General features: G+C 51.0%; 1 protein-coding gene across 6 annotated transcripts; it reads left to right on the forward strand.

Moving 5' to 3' along the window:
* The first annotated feature begins 1,379 nt into the window (after window positions 1–1,379).
* On the forward strand, window positions 1,380–18,598 carry NUTF2 (nuclear transport factor 2). Of its 6 annotated transcripts, XM_053915625.2 has the most exons (6): window positions 1,503–1,519; window positions 4,254–4,500; window positions 13,255–13,382; window positions 15,958–16,029; window positions 16,109–16,207; window positions 18,089–18,598. In XM_053915625.2, exons 3-6 carry the CDS (start codon window positions 13,284–13,286, stop codon window positions 18,200–18,202), a joined length of 384 nt encoding a protein of 127 aa, XP_053771600.1. In that variant the 5' UTR covers window positions 1,503–1,519; window positions 4,254–4,500; window positions 13,255–13,283; the 3' UTR covers window positions 18,203–18,598. The 6 variants fall into 6 exon arrangements, with proteins under 6 accessions (XP_071075861.1, XP_024411961.1, XP_053771600.1 ...); XM_024556193.3 differs by lacking the exon at window positions 4,254–4,500 and having other exon boundaries at window positions 1,381–1,519; XM_053915628.1 differs by lacking the exons at window positions 1,503–1,519; window positions 4,254–4,500 and adding an exon at window positions 1,750–1,770.
* The last annotated feature ends 915 nt before the right edge of the window (window positions 18,599–19,513 follow it).

Genomic DNA, 19,513 nt, shown 5'->3' on the forward strand with positions numbered 1-19,513 from the left:
TGCCTGGTTGGGGGAGAGACTGGATCTCTGCCTTTCTAGGGTTCTCTATTCTCCCAAGCCAGCTGGGACTGACGCCCTTTGCCTGCAGCTATTGGGTCGGTCTCTTACATGTCCTCACTTTCCTTCACTAGGAGTGAGGACTTTACCAGGCTTGGGCCATGCTCTCTAGTGTATCCTTTAGTTCCAGTTTGTTGAAGGGACCTTAACACTGTTTCTGCTTTGGCTCACATGAACCTCTCAGCAGCACTTCCAGGAAAAGTGTGAGGGCCGTCTCTGGCCAGGAATTCAGTGTCTGGAAGTTATGTGTACACAACCTATCCAGTGTTTTTGTTTCTTATGGGAACGACAGCTCAGAGCTAAAGAGGTCCCAGATGTACCACAAGCAGGGCAATGTAGAATTCTCACTGGCCGAGTGATAAGAAAACCATGAGGCAAAGCAGTACAGGCCTGAGATTTAATAAACTTGGCCTGGTCTTACCAGCCATCCCTAGGATTGTAGGGTGGGGTTGGTGAAGGTGCAAAACTCTTGTGGTAGAACAGGCGTACCGAGAGATCTCTGGCCAGGAGGGAAGGCATGCAACTGCCAGAAGAAGCCTTGTAAAAGCTTCTTACCTGTGTCACCCCCACCTACCCTGTTTAGCTGTAGGGCATTTCCACCAACTGACCTGACCTAGAGTCAGGCCTTCAATGTTTGCGTTGCCCAGGAAACAACTAAAATGGGCATTGAAATCAAAGGGCAATCTGGTCATTTAAATCTCGGGGAAACTTTGGGTGAGTCAGTTACTTCTCTTTCCTTGTCAGTAAAAATGAAAATCTTAGGAGGATGTCAGGGAGACTTCAACTGTACAAGTCGAAGAGAAATTTATCTCCAGCCGAGCCCCACTTGAGGTTCTACAGCCCCAGGAAAGCCTCCCTGCTTGAAACCAGCTTTGGGCCAGAATGGCGGTGTGCAGGGCGCAAGAATCTTAGGACAGCGGGATGCCCCGAGCTGGTCTTTAGCACCTCTCGGAAAGAGCCGAAGGGGCGGCCCCAGCATCAAAGAAAAGGGGGTTTCGCGAGCGGAAACACTCCAGGGGCCCAAGGAGGGGCGGCTGGGCCAGCTTGGGGCCAGCCAGGCTGGGATCCCACGGAGGCGGGGCCATCCCCAGAAGGCTGCGCAGGCTGGGTGGGGCCGAACCAGCTAGGACCTGGCGACAACAGAGCCCTGACCCTCGCCTGGCGCCAACCTCGGGTGTTCCAGAGGCTTCCGCTAGACCACAATTCTCAGGGGCTCGCGCCGGCAGCCTCCCTCCCTACTTTAGCCTCACCTCCCGCCCGGAGGGCTGTGTCTGGGCCTCGGCGCACAGAACGCCGGGAACTGTAGTTTTCTCGGGGAGGACCTATGCCAGGAAGGAGTGCGGAGGGACTGCGTTTCCCAGAGTGCAGTGGGGTGGCGAGGGAAGGCAGGGGGGAAGGGACAGTCGGTCGCAGACCGCGCTGGGTTGCCGCCGCCGCTGCCGCCATCGTGCCAGCCCCTCGGGTGAGTGTCGGGTGTAGAGTGCCGGGGCGGGGGCTGGGACGCAGGAGCCGCTCTCCCGGCCGCCTGGAGCCTTCGCTGCGAGTCCCTGGGCGGCCCCTCCCCTCCCCCCTCCCCCCGCCGGCGGCCTTAAGCCGCGCGGGGCCAGGGCCATGTGTCGCGCGCGACTCCGCCTCCCGCCGGTCCTCTTGAGGCGGCAGCTGGGGGAAACAGAGAGATGGCCAGACGTCTATCCAGGCCGTATCGTGCACATGGTGGGTGCATCGGACTGCGCTAGGATCGGCCTTTTTTTCTTGCCCAGACCATTCGGATGGGGCTCTCCAGTCCCCGCCCCGTCTGGCCTAACCCGGCCCGCCCGAGTCCCGCAAGCCCTGCAGGCAGGCCAGTGGGGTCGACCCCAGCCTTACGTCCTTCTACCTGCCTGCGAAGGATCCGGGGGCCCCCGGCTCACTCCAGAGTCAGCATTGGGTAAGGGCGCCCGCCTGCTTCAGCCCGGGCTTAGGGCTCTTACCCGGTTCCCGACCATAGCCGGGCTAGGATGTAGGTGATCGTTCCTGTGGTTGTCTGCCCGCTGGGAGTGAACGAAGCCTATACCCTCCTCTCCCAACTCTGTGGAACTCGTGTAAGTTCTCCTGCATGAAGGGAGGGGTTTCCACATGGGACTTTACCCCCGACCAGCCTTGGAAGATCTGGCCTGATGTGATGAAGCAGTTCCAGGCTAGATGGCTCAGTCCCCGCCCTTCTGCCTCTCAGTGACGAGCCGGGCCCCAGCTGTGGTGGGTTGGCTGACCCTGTTAACGGAGGAAGGAAGCCAAGGACCAGAGGTTGGGTGTCTGAGCCTGCAACACATTGTTAGACCACCCCAGCACAGCCTAATCCTCCTGTTTGCCCTTCCCAGAATCATCTGTCTTCCTCCCACAGAGGAGGGTGATTCCATTAGAATGGTGATGATAAGGTGTGATTCAGTGGAGAGGGAAGTAGCATCCAGTTCTGAGATCTCTGAATCCAGTTCGAAACAAGAGGCTGGGCTGGAACAACATTTGGGGTCACGCACATTTGGGCTGTGGGACTCGGATCCAGACTCTCTGGGGCCCTCTGAAGCCCAGGTAGCAGAATTAGAGCCGAAAGCTGCAGGAAGTCAGGCTTCCCGCACTTGCTTGTTCATTTCCCTACAGTTGGAGTAGTCTGTGAACAGGTAGTAAGTTGGTTGGGCCTTGGGAAATTGCCCTTAATAATGACTCTAGCTACCCCATTCCCATTGAATTTTGGGAGAAATGACATAATCTAGCCATAGAGTAGTCATCTGACAGGTTTTCTAAAGGCACATTTGAGTCATGATACAAGGGACCAGGCCAGAGAATACCGTGGGATTTTTGGAAGAGACAGCTTGTCAAGCCTTGGTTCCTCTGACCCAGTATGGCTTCTGAGCCACAGCTCTTGCAGGGAATATAAAAGCAGCCAAGTTTCTGCAGACCTGGCCTCGGTAGCAAGCAAGTCTCTTAAAAGAGTTGAGTTAGGCCCATGGTGCAGAAAGCCTTCACCTCTGGATTGCCACCTCCTGTCCCCCTGCTTGTGTATCTCCCCAGGTAATTTTTACTGATCATTGCAGTTTTTTTTAATATATATATTTTTTTTCTTTTTTTTTTTTACCTCCCCCCACCCTGGCACCCTACTAGCCTGTAAAATATATAATCTTTATTATATAGTTTTCCCATTACCATTTGGTCTCCTTATACCCCGCCCCCTCAGCAATCCCCACCCTGGTCATTGGGTTTTTTTAGCCTTGAAAGTTTTCCTGAAGTTGAATGCTCTGCCTAGTCATTCTCCCTGGTTAGGGAGGGTAGGTAAGGGTTAGCATTCTCTGAACTCAGCCCTTGTAATCCACATCCCAGCACTTGAGCATATGGAAGTCAGATTTACTCAGCAGGCTCAGTAGAGGCCTGATTCGCCAGTGGAGGCAGGCAACAAGGAGGGACTCCTCACAGGACGCCTACAGGATTGGTGTGGTGGATCCGTTAACACTAGAACCAGTTTCAGGATCCTCCGGATCATCTGGATTAGTTCTTTCCACGACACAGGTTTCAGGTGAGCTAGGCTTAAGGCTGTGGATTAGTTTTGCACATTCCAAGGCCCTGGGTGGCTTGATCTCAAGGGTTTTCTGCAAGGTCAAAAAGATACTGTTCCTTCTCCAAGGTTACACAGGAGTAGGAGAAATTCCATTTCCTCCCTCTTCATTGCAGTTCTGTAACTTCTGTGTCTGGAGTCAGCAAGGCATTGCTAGGTCTCTGGATGCCCCCAGAAGTCCTTGATCTTTCTGGAACTTGGCAAGCCATTTGAGTCTGAGAGATAAGAGAAGAACCATGAGGTTCTCCAAAATCATTCTGCACCTTCTATTCTTGTCAGGCTGACTTGGAAAGTGGGCCCTGGCACAGGACAGTTGGGATGTGGCTACGTAAGCATGGGGTCAGGGTGTGGGGATGACTGGGTCCTCAACCAGCTCAAAACTAGGTTCTTTAGTGACATGGAGCCCGCCTCTTCACTCTGAGCCACGGCTCACTTTATTCTGTTGGCTTTATATTTGGTGGGTTGGGATGGGGTGAATGATTTAAGAGACGGAGAATTCTCAAATCTTTGAACCAGAACGCACCTTATATAAAAAAAACTATAGGATTCCCTACAGAGGCATTAGTGTATTCCTTGAAATGATTTTTTTTTCTCCTTTCTCACCAATGATCAGTTTTATTCAGCAACCATTTTTTAGGCCGTTTCTGTGTGTCAAGCTCTGGGCTGAGGCTGGACGTAGAAAAATGAATCCTGTCCAGTCCTGGTGCTGGGGAAAGGAGGTCGTGGTCGTAGGGGAGACGGGAAAAGTTGCTGTTCTGTGCTGATCGCTAAGTTGAAAGGACCTACAGCGACCGGCTCTTGGCTCTGCACAGAAGAGGGGACTTCTGAATGATTAGAGCACCAAAGGGGAAAAGCTGTGGGTGAGTCAACTTTCTTCTTCTGTACACGGAGCAAGGTGCACCTCCAGATGGTGGGCCAAAGAACATCTGGGGTCCCTTGAGCGAGGCTGTCATTACCTTAAATCGCTATGGCTGTCGAATCTAGCTGTTGTCTTCTATAGCCTGCTCTTCCTCCATCCTTCAGAGGTCTCTGCTGGGTATTCTCCCAGTGCCTGGGAATCTCACCAGCATTTTGTGGTCTATGGCCTTCCTATTATTCCCTGCCTGGAGTCTGAATTTGTGGCTTCTGCCCCTTTAACCAAGAGCTTCTCAGGTCACTTTTTTTTAAAAATCAAGATTTCCTCTGTCTTTTGGTAGTTTGACCCTTTGGTGTCTAGTTGTCAATCTCTTTGACTTTATCCTATTGGAGTGCATTGATCAATAAATTTGAGGAGATTTTGGCTATTCCTTTAATTATTCTTTCTATCTCATTCTCTCAATCCTCCCCATCTGGGACTCCCTACATGTGTATGCTGGTATTCTGATGGTATCCTGGAGGTCTCTAGGACTGTTCATTTTACTTTTTTAAAATTATATTTTACTGATTATGCTATTACTAAAGAGCCTCTCGCACACCCCCAACTGGGGACCTGGCCTGCAACCCAGACATATGCCTTGACCGGGAATCGAACTGGTGACCTTTCAGTTAGCAGGCCATCAGTCCACTGAGCCACACCAGCCAGGGCCCTCTCAGGTCACTTTTATTCAGGTGCCCAGTGCTCCTGGAGGGGTACCTATCAGGATATCTTCCCAGAGTGAAACACAGAGCCAACCTCCCCAGGATGAAAGAGAATAGTCCTTTCGGAGAGAGAGGGGTGCGTCTGAAAAGTTTTCCACGGGGTGGACATTGAAATGAAAGGTGGGCGGAATTTCTGTGGGCTGGAGTTTAGCTGAATCTCCTCATGGGCTTTTTTTTCTTGTTAATTTTTTTCTGGTGGGCCATTGAGGATGTTCGTGTGTTTCAAATTGATTCTGCATGCGTGGGCTGCCGCTTTCCCAGCATTGAGATTCTGTGATTCTCTTGCTGTGACGGTTGTGGCAGGAGCTCTCAACTCCCTCCCTGAGGGAAGCGGCGGCATGTCCAGGCCTGTGTGACACTCTGATCAGCACCCTGACGCCTTCCCTTTCCTCACGCTGTCAGCTGGAACGTGTCTTCCTGGAAAGAACCCCTTGTTCAGGTCTGGCTGTGACTAGGAGAGTGTCTTAGTGGCCCGGGGAAGAGAGACAGAAAAGGCCCAGGGGTGTCCCTGCATGCTAGCCCCAGGGCTCCCATCACTGGCTATTGGGAAACTTGCTGTGACTGCCCTGGGCCTTACTCCTTACTTGTTGCTGGTGCCTGCTCTGTACCAGCTCCCTAAGCTCAGGCCGGGGAGGGGGCTGCCTGAAGAAAAACCCCCTGAGGGAGGGGTGTTTCTAAGGTGCTTGGGAATTGAGGCCTATTTGCCTGGTAAATGGGGAATTCTGGAATGTTTCTTCCACCAAGCCTCAGATAGGCCATCAGAGCCTCTGGGCGGAAACTGCTTCCCCCCAGAAGTGTGTGTAGAGACAGCAGTTCCACTTGCAGAGGCAGATTCGGGTTCAGGAGAATGCAAGTTCTGTTTGCCCTGTGGTATAAAACTGCTTTGACCAGCCAAGCATGGACGCAGGGGCTTTGTGTGCTGAGGGTCCTGGAGCTTGCGTATTTCACAGAAGAAAAGGTCTGGGCTCGTCCTTCACCACCTCATTTTGCCACCTATATGCTTCTTGCTATTTGACGTTGGCTCTCAGCTGTTCCAGTCCAAGCCAATTTTGTGGACATTTTAATGCTGGCTATGCCAGTGGCCTTGTATAGCCTTGAATTTTTTCTTAACCTCTTGGTTTCCTTGTCCACAAAGTGATAATAATCATACCTGCTCCACAGGGTCGTGGGGCTCAGACAGTGAGACACACACAACTGGCCCAGCATGGCTCGGTGGGTTGGGCACCGGCCTGCGAACTGAACGTCGTCAGTTCTATTCCCAGTCAGGCCACGTGCCTGGGTTGTGGCCCAGGTCCCTGGTTGGGGGCGTGCAAAAGGCAGCCAGTGGTTGTTTCTCTCCCTCTCTTTCTCCCTCCCTTCCCTTCTCTCTAAAAAATAAATAAAATCTTTAAGGAAAAGGAAAGAAAGGAACATAACTGCTTGGCTAACAGGAGGCATCCCCCTCCACTGCGGGAACTCCGCGTCTCGCCTGTCCCTTTATTACCCTGCTCGTCTCAGTCACAGAGTGTCACAGTGCTATTGGCCGGGCATGGTGGTGGCAGCAGAGGATGGCAGTGGTCACTTAAGGGCTTCAGACCACGTTGGGGGAGCCAAGTCTGTGTGTACCTAACCAGCAAGTTCATAGATGGGAGCTGGCTGGGCCCCAGAGATCTCTGAGCCACCTGGGAAAGGGAGGCTACCCAGGGAGAGTACAGAGCGGAGACCAGAATGTGGGTCTCAGAATTTAGCTTCTGGGCCAGCCAGGGCAGCCCCAAGGAGCCCTCCCTAGGCAGAGTGGGAAAGGCCATCAGGGTGCTGGAGGCACCTCAGCCTCGGGGGTCTGCCCTAGAAAGGGTTCTGTCCTGGCCAGCCATTCAGGCATCAGACCTTGGCTGATTGCTCTCTAGACTTCAGGCCGAGGAGTGGTGACAAGGCAGTTGCTCCTAGATCGAGGCTTCTTCCTACCTCTCTACCTAGCATTCACCTAGGACCTGACAGCGACTCCTTACAGCTGAGTCCTGCTTTATACCCTCAGTTGCCTACCCCTAATGTCCCCACAATTACTGATGAGATACCACAAAGGAGAAGAGGGGGAGCAGGGTAGAGATAAGGCCTTTGGGTGTGGAGTTGTGCCTGCTGTTCAGCCACAGCTGTCCCTCAAGTGACCGACCGGGACCTTGGGAGGGGTTTCGTGCCAAGCCCCACTTGCTACTTGCCTCAGACAGACAGATAGACGGACAGTTGGGTGGACGATGGAGTTGTTTCCTGACAACTTGGACAGAAGACGTAGGTGGAAGGGAAATGGGTCACTTGGTCACTTAAATTGAGCAGGGTTTGCCCAGAACTACTAGTCCTCCAGAGAAGAAGTCAGGCCTCAGCCCTGCCCATTCGTGGACTCACTCAAATGGTTATTGAGCTGAGCTGGGCACCATGGGAGCAGGGATGCCCTGGTCAGAGACAGGCCATAAACAGGGTTGGGCAAAAGTAGGTTTACAGTTGTGAGTATACAGAACAGTTTATGTTTGTATTACTATTTTCTGTACAAACAACTGTAAATCTGCTTTTCCTGCACCCTGTAAGTGTGACAGTCTCATGCAGTGACAAATTCCAAAAAAATAAACGATGCCCTGGCTGGATGTCTCAATTAGAATGTCGTCCCATACACCAAAAGGTTGCAAGCTGGATCCCCAGGTCAGGGTGCATACCTAGGTTGCGGGTTTGATCCCAGTTGGAGTGTACAGGAGGCGACCGATTCCTGTTTCTCTCTCCTCCCCTCCTCTTCCCTTCCTCCCTCTAAAATTAATAAGCATATCCTTGGGTGGAGATTTTAAAAGAAAGACAGAAAATAATACCTGATGGTGAAGTGAGTACTTGGGCAGCTATTTGAGACTGGGTGGTCAGGGAAGGTATCTATGAAGAGGTGGCATTTGAGCTGACACATAGGGTACAGGGAGCCAGGCGCATGAAGACTTAGGGAGAAGAAGAGGGGGCAGGTAGAGGGATCGACAGTTGCAGAGCCCTAGGGTGAGAACAGGCTCAGCATGGTCCGGAAGGAGAAAACACAGAGCATCTGTAGAGGAAGGGGTGGGGAGGGTCGCTGGCAGGAGACAAGGCTGGATGGCCCAGAGGGCAGGTCCCTCAAGGCCTGGAAGTCAGGGTAAGTGGTTCAGACTTCGTCAGTGGGGAATGGGAAGGAAAGTCACTGAGGGTCACAGGACAGGATCCGCAGCACCCTCACAGGGAAGTCAGACAGGCAGTGTGTTCCTGAAGAGCAGGCACCCTGCATTCTCCTATCTGGTGGCAGGCAGCACACTGCGTTTCCCTTCTTTCCCTGTAATACACGTGTGTGCCCCGGGCCCTGGAGGTTTAAGCCAAGGCTGGCTGCCAGTCCCACCTGTTGGAGCAGTTCTTCCCAGCCTGTATGCTTCAGGGCTGTTTGGGGCATGGCAGAAAGTAGATGTGAAGCTAATGGCCACCACTGGTCTCAATATCAAGGACCCCAGTATGAACTTGGCACATCTGCTGACAATCCAGTGGCCTCAGTAATGGGTCCCTAAACATGTGAGCATATTTCTGTGTACCAGTCTGGAGGTAGTGACGTCTTCTTCCCTCTCCCTCTCCTGCCCCAGTCCCTGCCAGGTTCAGCTAGGCCAAGATCTCTTTGCTTTGCTGACATAGTGGAACAGAGTTGTGACTTTGAAGGTTTGGGGGAAAGGTGAGATCATCTCCCATGAAAACGCCTATTGTTGAGTGTGGAAGTCTGCCTGGTGTCTTTCTTTGGAGGCAGCAGTCCTGGTTCAGGCCTGTCCTGCCCTGTCTGAGAAAGCCAAGGAGCCAAGAGAACAGGGCCCCAGCTCTTTGCGCTGTTCTGTGTGCTTTGTTTCTCTTCATTTTTATCTTCAGACCAGTTGTTGCTGGGAGTCTTGGCTATGGAGTCCACTGCTTCCATCCAATTCCACCACCTATTAGGTTAGTGGCCTTGAGTAAGTTAAAGTTAGCTAACGTCGCTGAGCCGCATTTTGCAGGGTGTCAGGGACAAATGCAATGCATGTAAAGCCCTTAGCACACTTTTATACCTAATGTGCATTAGTGAAAATGAGCTGTTATCAGCTGGACACTGCTATTCCAAGTTTTGTCACTGGAAACACCCCGAATTTCAGGATAAAAAATGAAGTTCTTCTGTTGCCAAAAGGCATCTCCTGGGCTAGTGGTTTTAACCTGGGGTCTGTGACTGAACCTCAGAGTGTAGACAACCTCAAATTATTCACGAGGCTGGGGCATCCTGCCACTGCAAATTTATTGGGAGAGGGCCACCGTTTTTGAGATATTCTTAGAGGGTCTTTGAACCCACAGGCCTAAGGGTCAGTGGCGGCTGATGCTCAGTGGCTGAGAGGCCATCGAGGTCATTTGGGCTCCTCGAGGAGCCTGACTTCAGTCAGCCTGCGGACTGCTGGGGTGAAGCAGGAAAAGCGTGGTCAGTGGAAGAGCTCTAGGAGGACCATCATGAAGGACGGTCCCCAATCTGCTGGGAGGCCGCCTCCGCGCCTTGGTGTTTTGTTTACAGGTTCACAGGCACTTGGTTAGTTCTGGTGTGGAGCTGGATTGAGGTAGGAGAGGATGGCTGGAGAGGCAGGGACAGGTATGGTTGGCCACCTGTGGGGTTTGGCCTTTAACCCAAAGGCAAAGGTGGTGCTGTAGGGGAAGGACATGGCCAGCTTTGTGGTTTAGAGCTCAGGGGTGCAAAGGTAGTGGAAAGAAAGCACGGGCCTCAACCAGAGGACCCAGTGGCAGCACTGATCTACTGGATGAACTTGGAACAAGGCAACCCACATTGCTGAACCTGTTTTCCCACCTGTTAAGCAGGATGACAGTGGAATCTGACCATATGGCTGTTATAATCATTACATGGAAATAAATCAAGGTCAAGCAGACTTCCAATGACATTGATATTGGCTTTGGGATCCCTGCTTGGCATTTTTAAAGCAACGGTTTCAATCCACATAGTTTTTTTGTTTGTTTGTTTTTAAAGATTTTATTGATTTATTTTTAGAGAGGGAGAAAGGAGGGAGAAAGAGAAGGAAAGAAAAATTGACTGGTTGCCTCCTGCATGCCCCCAACTGGGGACCTGGCCCACAACCTGGGCATGTGCCCTGACTGGAAACCAAATCAGCGACCTTTTGGTTTGCAGGGTGACGCTCAGTCCACTGAGCCACACCAGCCAGGGCAATCCACATAGTTTTGAGGGTTCCTTCTCACACTTTCTGGGACACCCTGAGCTATCGAGCTCCTCTGGAAAGTTCACCCAGTCCTGCCCTGCCCCACCAGACCGAAGGGTTCTTCTGTCCCTTTGTTCCTCCACCCTCTTCACTCCACCACTACTTCTGCTGAGTAGTTTCTGTATTAGCAAGTTATCGCATCATTTAGAACAATATTGAAAAAAACACACACACCCACACACTTCCTCTGCCTCACCAACCCACCACAAGTTAGCCGTTGTCTTTGGATCAGCTTCTAACCTTAGTTCCTCTTGCCCTCCAGCTCTGGCTTCCCAATTTCCTGCCCTTATCTCTTTTCCTTTTCCCAGATTATTGCTTGTGCTATTTCTTCTGATTAGCGCACTCTTTCTCTAAGACCTTCTCTGAGGGCTGCCCAGCCTTGCTGCGCACAGGAGGAGGGATGGCCCTCATCCGTTCCTTCAGCTACCCCCCTGCCCCAGGGCCCTCAGGGGCTGGGTGCAAGGCATCTGCGGGTGAGATGCGGTGGGGCTGGGCTGCAGCAAATGAGCTAGGCATAGTGAACGCCAGGGTGGAAGGGGCAGGCATCGGTGGGGCTGTGCCCTGCCTCAAGGAATCCAAGTCTGTGTGGGTATCCCTTGGAAATGCAACCACGACAACCCAGCTGAGACTAGCTGTTGGTCCTACGCCTTTCCCATTTGTTGATTTGTTTCTTGGCAGAGTGTGAACTGGGACATACCTTGTGTTCCTGTGTAATAGGCGTGGCCCAGTCTACGTTCTCTCCTCTGCTTATTTTAGACTTTCCTGGACATTTCTTAGTCATCCCAGCACTGAGCTGCTATTTTTAGTGCCACCACCTCCTAGGAGACCTAAAATAAAGCTGGCTAAGCTTCCTGGCCCCTCATTGGCTGGAGTTATTAGTCACAGGGTAGAAGATTGGCTGGATTGGGGATGGGCTACTGTCCCTCCCCACTGGCTCCTTTGGCCTTGGGTGAGGTCACAGGGACTGGAGTGAACTAGCACTTACCATACTGAGCTGAAGGCTTGACCAGGGTCCCTTAGTGAGGCTTCACAACCACCTCCTACCACTGTTGCTGGTTGTCTGCCAGGGTCGAGCCCACCTCCTCACGGCTGTTTCAGAGTCCCATCATCAGGAGAGAGGGCCGGGCCCCTCTAAAGTCCAGAAACTACAGGACAGCGCATGGGTCTGTTGTCACAGATCCCACAGTGGGATTTGGACTTCCTCTCCGGGAGGGGTCTAACACCACCAGAGTGATTCCCTCATCTGGCACCCTTGGTTGGGTCTGTGGTGTCTGTAGCCAGGAGTGGGGCTTCCCCTTCCCCTCGGAAATTGTAGCGGGACAACCCCTCCCAGCAGAAGCAGTGCTAAGGGATGTGGGATGTGAAGAGATTAAATGTTTTCCCCTCATAGCCCCTCCCCACATCTCTCATCTATTATTTTGTGATCCCCTGAACTTGTCCCTGTCTCTGAAGAGGGTAGGGGCACCCCCATCAATGAAGAAATGCTCCAGAAGGGGCCAGGCGTTACTGGCCTCAAAAATGTAAACTGCCCCCTTAAGACTACAGGGAGGGGGGTGTCCTTTGCTGTTTTTGTAGCACATGGGGCCCTGAGGAGCCATCTGCCCCTACTTTCACTGGTCTTCCTCTACCTGCCAAAAAGCACTGGGGCGGCACTGAGGCACTGAGCGCTGAGTCCCAGCAGGGCAAGGACAGAGCCTGAGGGCTATAATACAGGGGGACTGAAAACCCCCGGAATCTACTTATAAATTATTGTGTATGTAGTCTTACATGTTTAAACTTCAGTCACCTTCAAAGTACTGCCCATTTGGTGCTATACACCTATTGAGCCATTTTTTCCACTGCTCACAATAGTTTTTGAACTCATTGATTTTGATGCTTTTTAGTGTTTCTGCTGTTTTTTGCTTACCTTTGAGGATTTTTTTTTCACCTGGGGAAACCAAAAAACATTGCTCAGGGTGAGATCGGGTGAATAGGGAGGGTGGAGCACAGGGGTCATGCCGGTTTTGGTGAAAAACTGCTGAATACTCACCACAGTGTGGGCAGGTGCGCTCATAAATCACCCATCATGAAATAGGCAAACACATTGAAAGAGTCTTTCACTGAAGCTGAATGCAGCCTCTCACAACAAAGCCAGATGGTACACTGATACAGATGGGTTCCTACAACACTCACCTCGCTGGGGAAGCCTATACTACAAGGGGCCCACCCTCCAGAAGATAACTCCAGGTTTTTTTTGAGTCCCCTCCATCATAGAAGATAATTTACACATAGATACCAGTAATTGCTGGCCTGCAGGGTGGGAAGAATAGCAACAACTCTTGGCTCGCAGGTCATTGAGAAAATTGAATGAAAAGCTATGGGGAGAGTGCTTAGCTCCTCCTTAAAGATCTACCCCATTACTGGGCATTGAGAGACCTGCTCTGACCTCCCAGAGTCCTGGGTCCCCCTTCTGTACCCATCATGTGTGCTCCACGACCCTGGCACCTGTCTCATCAGCCAGGGCTCCTCAAAGGAGGGGCTGAGTCTGGTCCACCTCTGGGCTTCCTGCACTGGTCTGTGTTGGGAGAGGTCTCTACCAATTGCCTGAGGCCTCTCCATGTTCCCTGTGTGAACAGACCTCAGCAAAGGACTTCCTGCTCAAGAAGACCATGGAGGGGTGGGGATCAGTGAAGAGACAGCAGCTGGCTACCTCCTCCTCCCACAGTACCAACGCTTCCCCTCCCTGTCTCTCTGGTCTTGCAGGTCTCAACGAGGCCGGGTGACGCTCCAGAATGGGAGACAAGCCAATTTGGGAGCAGATTGGATCCAGCTTCATTCAACATTACTACCAGTTATTTGATAACGACAGAACCCAACTAGGCGCAATTTACGTAAGTCTCCAGCTCTGGGACCAGAATGGGACTCTAGGGGATAAGTTTGGTGTTGGGCCACTTCATCCAGTTCACACGTTCTGGCAGCCCTCACTGAATTTGGTTGCATCTTTCTATCTGAGCTGTCCATGGGACAGGGGTCTTGAGGTCTGGCCCAGCTGGCTGATTCACACATTTCCTTCTGTCATGTTCCACAAGAGTAGCAGCGTGTTCTGGGATGGCCATCCATGATTCTGGATGTGCCCGTGTTCTAGATTGGGAAGCAACAGGCAGAGGCCAGGCCTCATAGTGCCCTCTGGAGGCAGCTCATGCCCATCATCACTGCAAAGCTGCACTCTCCTGGAGACCCCAGGTCTGGCTTCTTCTGGGGGGGCCAAAGGCCCCTTGGCACTCATGGGGAACAAATAGGGTTAACCCAGAGAGGCTAGTATACCTTTGAGAAACTCCTCTGCAGGCAGAGGGCCAAATCCAGCACAAGTGCTATTTGATTGTCACTATCACAGGTCGAGAATTTTGTTCTGTTTTTGTTTCTTTTGGTTTGCAGGCCAGTGTTCAATCCACTGAGCCACACCAGCCAGGGCTTGTTTTTGTTTCTTGTATATACCCTGACCAGGGATTGAACCCCCAACCCTGGCATATCCAGCCAGGGCAGATTGAGAATTTTTAAAACTTGAACTGATTTGACTCTGGGATCCTGGCACTTTTGCCTCATTGCTGCTGCTGCTTTTTTTTTTTTTTTTTTTTTTTTTTTTTTTTTTTTTTTTTAAGATTTAATTTTTAGAGAGAGGGGAAGGGAAGGAGAAAGAGAGGGAGAGAAACACTGATTTGTTGCCTCTCACATCTCCTCAACCAGGAACTTGGCCTCAACCCAAGCATGTGCCCTGCCCAGGAAGTGCAGGAAGTGAACTAGCAACCCTTTGGTTTGCAGGCTGGCACCCAATCCACTGAGCCACACCAGTTAGAGCACCTTGTTGCTTTTTTTTTTTTTTTTTTTTTTTAAATATTTTATGTATTTATTTTCAAAGAGGGGAAGGGAGGGAAATATAAATGTGTGGTTGCCTCTCGCATGCCCCCAACCGGGGACCTAGCCTGCAAATCGGGAAAGTGCCCTGACTGGGAATCGAACCAGTGACCCTTTGGTTCGCAGGCTGGCACTCAGTCCACTGAGCCAGCCAGAGTCTTGTTGATTCTTAATGTCAGTTAAAGCAGGCCTACCCCAGAGAAGAGAGTTGGCGAAGTTCTAAAAGAACACTTTGTGTATGTCATTTTATATAATCCTCAACTCATGTTCCCTTTGCATATCAGGAAACTGAGACTCATAAAAGTAAGTAACTTGCCTATGTCACAGTTGATGAGTAGCAGAGGCACTTTCGAGGTCTGCCCCTGGCAGCTGTGGCAGGGAAGATCTGGAGGAGAGGGGCAAAGGTGGCGGGTTGCATTGGAAGGCCTTGTCAGCTTCCATCTCTCCCTGACCCAACAGGAGCGCCCATGGAAAGGGCCTCAGTGGAACTCTGCCTAGGCTGGATAGACAGTGACGAACACAGCCTGTTCCCAAGTTGTTTCTGATGACTGCTCTGGGACTGCTGCCGACTGACCACACAGCTGGATGGCTTTAGCTGAGCCTTGGCCACATATGGCCAGCCCTGGGCTCATGCATATCAGAGGTCATATGACTTTTTCTTTTCCTTAAAGATTTATTTTCTCACAGGTCTGGAGGCTACCACTCTGAGATCGAGGCATCAGCAGAGTTGGTTTCTCCTGAGGCATCTCTTCTTGGCTCTTAAATGGCCGTCACCATCCAGCGTCTGCACGTGGCCTTCCCCTCAGTGCTTGTCTGTGTCCTCATCTGCTCTTCTTACAGGGACGCCTGTACTGTTGGACTGGGGGCCGCCTAATGGCCACACTTGACTCTGGTCCCTTCTTTTAAAGGCCCTGTCTCCAAATACTGTCACATGTGGAAGTACTGGAGGGTCAGGACTTCATGTGAATTTGGGAGAACACAATTAAGCTCATAACAGTGTTTCAGTGTTATTTAAACCCCTCCTCTCATCGTATGATTTCTTTTTTCTTTTTTTTTTAAGTATTTTATTTATTTGTTTTTAGAGAGAGGGGAAGGGAGGGAGGAAGAGGAGGAGAAACATCAGCGTGAGAGAAACATCAATCGGTTGCTTCTCTCACGCTGCCAGCTGGGGACCTGGCCCACAACCCAGGCCTGTGCCCTGACTGGGGATGCAACTGGTGACCTTTTGGTTCAGTTCACAGGTTGGCATTCAATTCACTGGCCACACCAGCCGAGCCTATATGACTTCTTGAATAAAAACTGGGAATTGCACTTACTTAATAAGTTTATATTATATTAATTTTTCAGAGCCTGAGCTCTGGGACGATGGGGTATAATTAAAGAAATTGTTTATATTGTAAAGTTTGGAAGCTATCCTTAGTTCCCTCCTTTACAAACAGGGAAATCAAGGCATGGGCTCATTTCCCCAAGAAAGATGCTTTTTAGGGGTCTTTCAGGACCTCAGAGATATTTTTGGTGTGCTCAGGCCCTGACCCCAAGTTTCCTGGCTTTCAGATTGACGCATCATGCCTTACGTGGGAAGGACAGCAATTCCAGGGGAAAGCTGCCATTGTGGAGAAGTTGTCTGTGAGTAAGGGCCAGGGCGGGGCTGCAGGCAGCTCCTTCCCTGCTGGCTGCAGCCCACCACCCACTCTTTCTCTTGCAGAGCCTTCCGTTCCAGAAAATCCAGCACAGCATCACGGCGCAGGACCATCAGCCCACGCCAGACAGCTGCATCATCAGCATGGTTGTGGGCCAGCTTAAGGTAATAGTGCTGCTAGGGAGAAGGGGGCAGGCAGAGGGCAGCCCTGTGCCCCTGCCATCCCTGTGTTGACCTGCTTATCAAGGGACACCCAAGTGACTATCTAGAGCTGTAGTTCAATATAATAGCAACCAGCTACACATGGTAATTTTTAAATTACATTAATTAAAATGAAAGGAAATGTAGTTCCTCGTTTATACTAGCCATATTTCTTCCAAGTGCTCAGTCACTTGGGGCTGCCTATTGGATAGCACAGACCTAGAACATTTCTGTTACTGAGGAGAGTTCTAGCAGAGAGCACTGGTTCAGAGCCTTTTTGGAAAAGGGACAAAAGGTGTAGGAGCAAGATGAGGCTGTGGTGCTACCCCAAGGTGCAGGTGAGCCTTCTGTAGGCATTGAGCCTGAACATGCCAGCCGCCCGGAGCCCACGCTGCCACTCCCTGAGCTGGCTGCTGAGCAGAGCAAGTCCCCAGAACTCCTGCTTCTCTCCACACTTTTCCTTTCCCCTTCTCAAGACCCGTCATCTTCAAAGGCTTTCTGTGACCCCTCAGCACCTCTGTCCTCCCCTGCCCCCCGCCAATGAATTCTCCCACGAGCTCCTACCTGTTGTGCTTCAGCAGACTGAAGACAAATTTTTGTTTTCCAGAAAGCCTCTCCTCCCCAAAGCAGAACAATTAGCTGCTCCATGACAATGTCCCAGCCTCCTGGGATGTGTCCCTGTAGGGCTCAGACTAGCGGGCCTTCTCCCTAGGCCAGGCAGGGCTTTCTTAGTCTAATACAAGGGAGTCCTCAAGGCTGTGCGGTGGACTCAGAGGAACCTTACTTGTGGCCTGGACTCCCTGTCAGTGTCTCCTGCCTGTCCACGATGCCTTGCTTGGAGTCTATATCTATACTCAGATGGGCCCTTGGGAGTAAGGAGGTCTGTCCATGGGGCTCAGAACCTACTTTCCCACATGGCTTCAGGTTCTTCTGTTTCTGTCCCAACTCTGAGTCCTCCAAAGACTAATTTGCCTCCTTGCTGATAATAATTCCCAGAAAAAACCAGTGATATTAAGAGACAGCTCCTACCCCATCCTGGTCTGCAGTTTGGCTGGAGGTCTCTTGCTTTTCTATTTTCAGTGGATCACCTGATGACAAGGCTCGTGTGTTTCCCCTGCAGAGCTGTGATCACAGTGTGAACTGGGTTTTGAGCCATTTCTTACATGTTTGGCCACAGTCGGCATTTAGCAATCGCTTCTCTTGATTGGATTAACTGGCACAATCACACACAAAGAGTGTTTAGTTTTTGCCCTGGCTGGGTGGCTCAGTTAGTTGAAGCATTGTCCCATATACCAAAAGGTTGTGGGTTTGATTCCTTGTCGGGAAGGTTGCCATTGTGGAGCAACCTAGGTTGCGGGTTCAGTCCCCATCAGGATGCGTAGGGGAGGCAACCAATCAACGTTTCTCTCTCACATCAATGTTTCTCCCTCTCTAAAATCAATTTAAAAAAAACCCAACAAACCCATATCTTTGGATAAGGAATAAAAGAGTGCTTAGTTTTTAGGTACTGTAAGTTATAAGATGAGCATGCAGAACTCTTTCAAATTGGTCACTTGTGCCCAGAGGCACCGGCTTAGAGGCAGGTATGTTCTCTGCTCTTCAGCCATATCTAACCAGTGAATTGTTCTGCAGTGTACACTGCTGTCTGTAGGCCCCTGTGTGCCCAGTGTAGTGTTTCATACATTAATCAGTTCGCATTCACAAGTATCCCTTGTCTCTACTGGGATTTGAGTCCAAGATGACAGAGCCTGATCCCAAAGTCAGCATTTTTGCCCTATTACCCCACCACCGAACTCCCTTCCTGTTTCCTGGCCCCCTTACTGAATCATGTTTCTCTCCTTACAGGCCGATGAAGACCCTATCATGGGGTTCCACCAGATGTTCCTATTAAAGAACATCAACGATGCTTGGGTTTGCACCAATGACATGTTCAGGCTTGCCCTGCACAACTTCGGCTGACCTCCTCCCAGCCAGGCACTCATGCTGTTTCCTCCTCCCTCTCTTCCCGATACTATTCACACTCCTCCAGATGCTCCAAATATCATACACAAATGAGCAGGGCCGCGGTGGGAGTGGGCGCAGTGCGCTGCTGCTACCTAGGTTTTGTGCATGATGTTTGGACACTAGACTAGTTACATCTGACAGGAGAAGTTTGTGTTGTACCAGCGCATGCCTTGGAAAGACTTAAGTAATGCAAAAGGTTGTCTTTTTTTTTTTTTTTTTTTAATCTACTGACAAGTTGCTCTAGTAACCCAAAGAAGTGAAGGAGAAAGCAGCTGCCTCACCGCCCAGATATTGATTTGTTCAGATGTTTCAATGCCTCATGATACAATAAAACCACAAAAGTTTTCTTAACAGTTTAAATTGTTTTAATTAGTTTAATAGTTGGCTGGGCATCAATAACTACCTTGCCCAATTGGCTCTCTCATGTCTCACCCTCCCACCTCTACCCCAACTCAGCAATGCCTATTGCGAGGAGAAGACTGCTGAAGCAGCACTCTGAGCTGGCTTCTCTCAGAAGCCCAGTAGGGCACAGTGCTCCCCTCCCCAGCCCACCTGGTCTTGGGAAAGTGAGCTGCAGACAGGGAAAGTTCCGGTCTGGCCTGAAGCTTCCCTTGCCCTGAAGCCTCTGTAGTCAGTTCTGACACCTCCTGTGACCTCTACACTGGGTAGGGTCAGGGCCCTAGTAACAGGACATATGACCCAGAATCCCACTGAACATGGAGAGGCCTTGCCAAAAACGGCCTATCAGATCCAGGCCCTCTGAGCAAAGGTTTTGAGGGATAGGGGCCTATTTTATCCCCAGAAGGGTTAGGATAACACCCAGGGTGCCCCACAAGTACCAAACCAAGAAGAGGGTAGTTCAGATCCTGTACCACCTGCTTAATAGATAGCTTTGCTCAAAGGCAAGTGCCCAGAACAGCCAGCCTCCAGCACCCACAGATCCAAACCTGGTTGTTCCGAGTATAGATCAAGAGCTATGAAAGAAGGCGATCGGAGTTCAGGGGATTTGTGCTCTACGGTTTCTCACCTCTTAAACCTCAGCAAGGCATAGTTAGGCTTCCTAGTCCCTTCCTAACTACACACCTCATTGTCTTCAAATCCCAGGAAATCTTAACTATTGGGACAGTTCATGCTCCTCAGTTTTGGGGAACAGAGGCCTTGCCTATGGCAAATCTAGCCCTTTAGCTCTGAGACCTGGTGGTGTAAACCTGGTGGCAAGGTAGCAACCACAGGCTAAAGCCAAACCCAGGACTTGGGCTGGTGCCC

This window comes from Desmodus rotundus, chromosome 12 (genome assembly GCF_022682495.2).
Source record: "Desmodus rotundus isolate HL8 chromosome 12, HLdesRot8A.1, whole genome shotgun sequence".
Lineage (NCBI taxonomy): Eukaryota > Metazoa > Chordata > Mammalia > Chiroptera > Phyllostomidae > Desmodus > Desmodus rotundus.

Bases quoted from the DNA above. Each gene is read 5' to 3' on its own strand.
- NUTF2 (XM_024556193.3), top strand. From the start codon at position 13,284: ATGGGAGACAAGCCAATTTGGGAGCAGATTGGATCCAGCTTCATTCAA. The intron at 13,383-15,957 runs GTAAGTCTCCAG...CCTGGCTTTCAG, and splicing joins CCCAACTAGGCGCAATTTAC to ATTGACGCATCATGCCTTAC. The intron at 16,030-16,108 runs GTGAGTAAGGGC...TTTCTCTTGCAG, and splicing joins CCATTGTGGAGAAGTTGTCT to AGCCTTCCGTTCCAGAAAAT.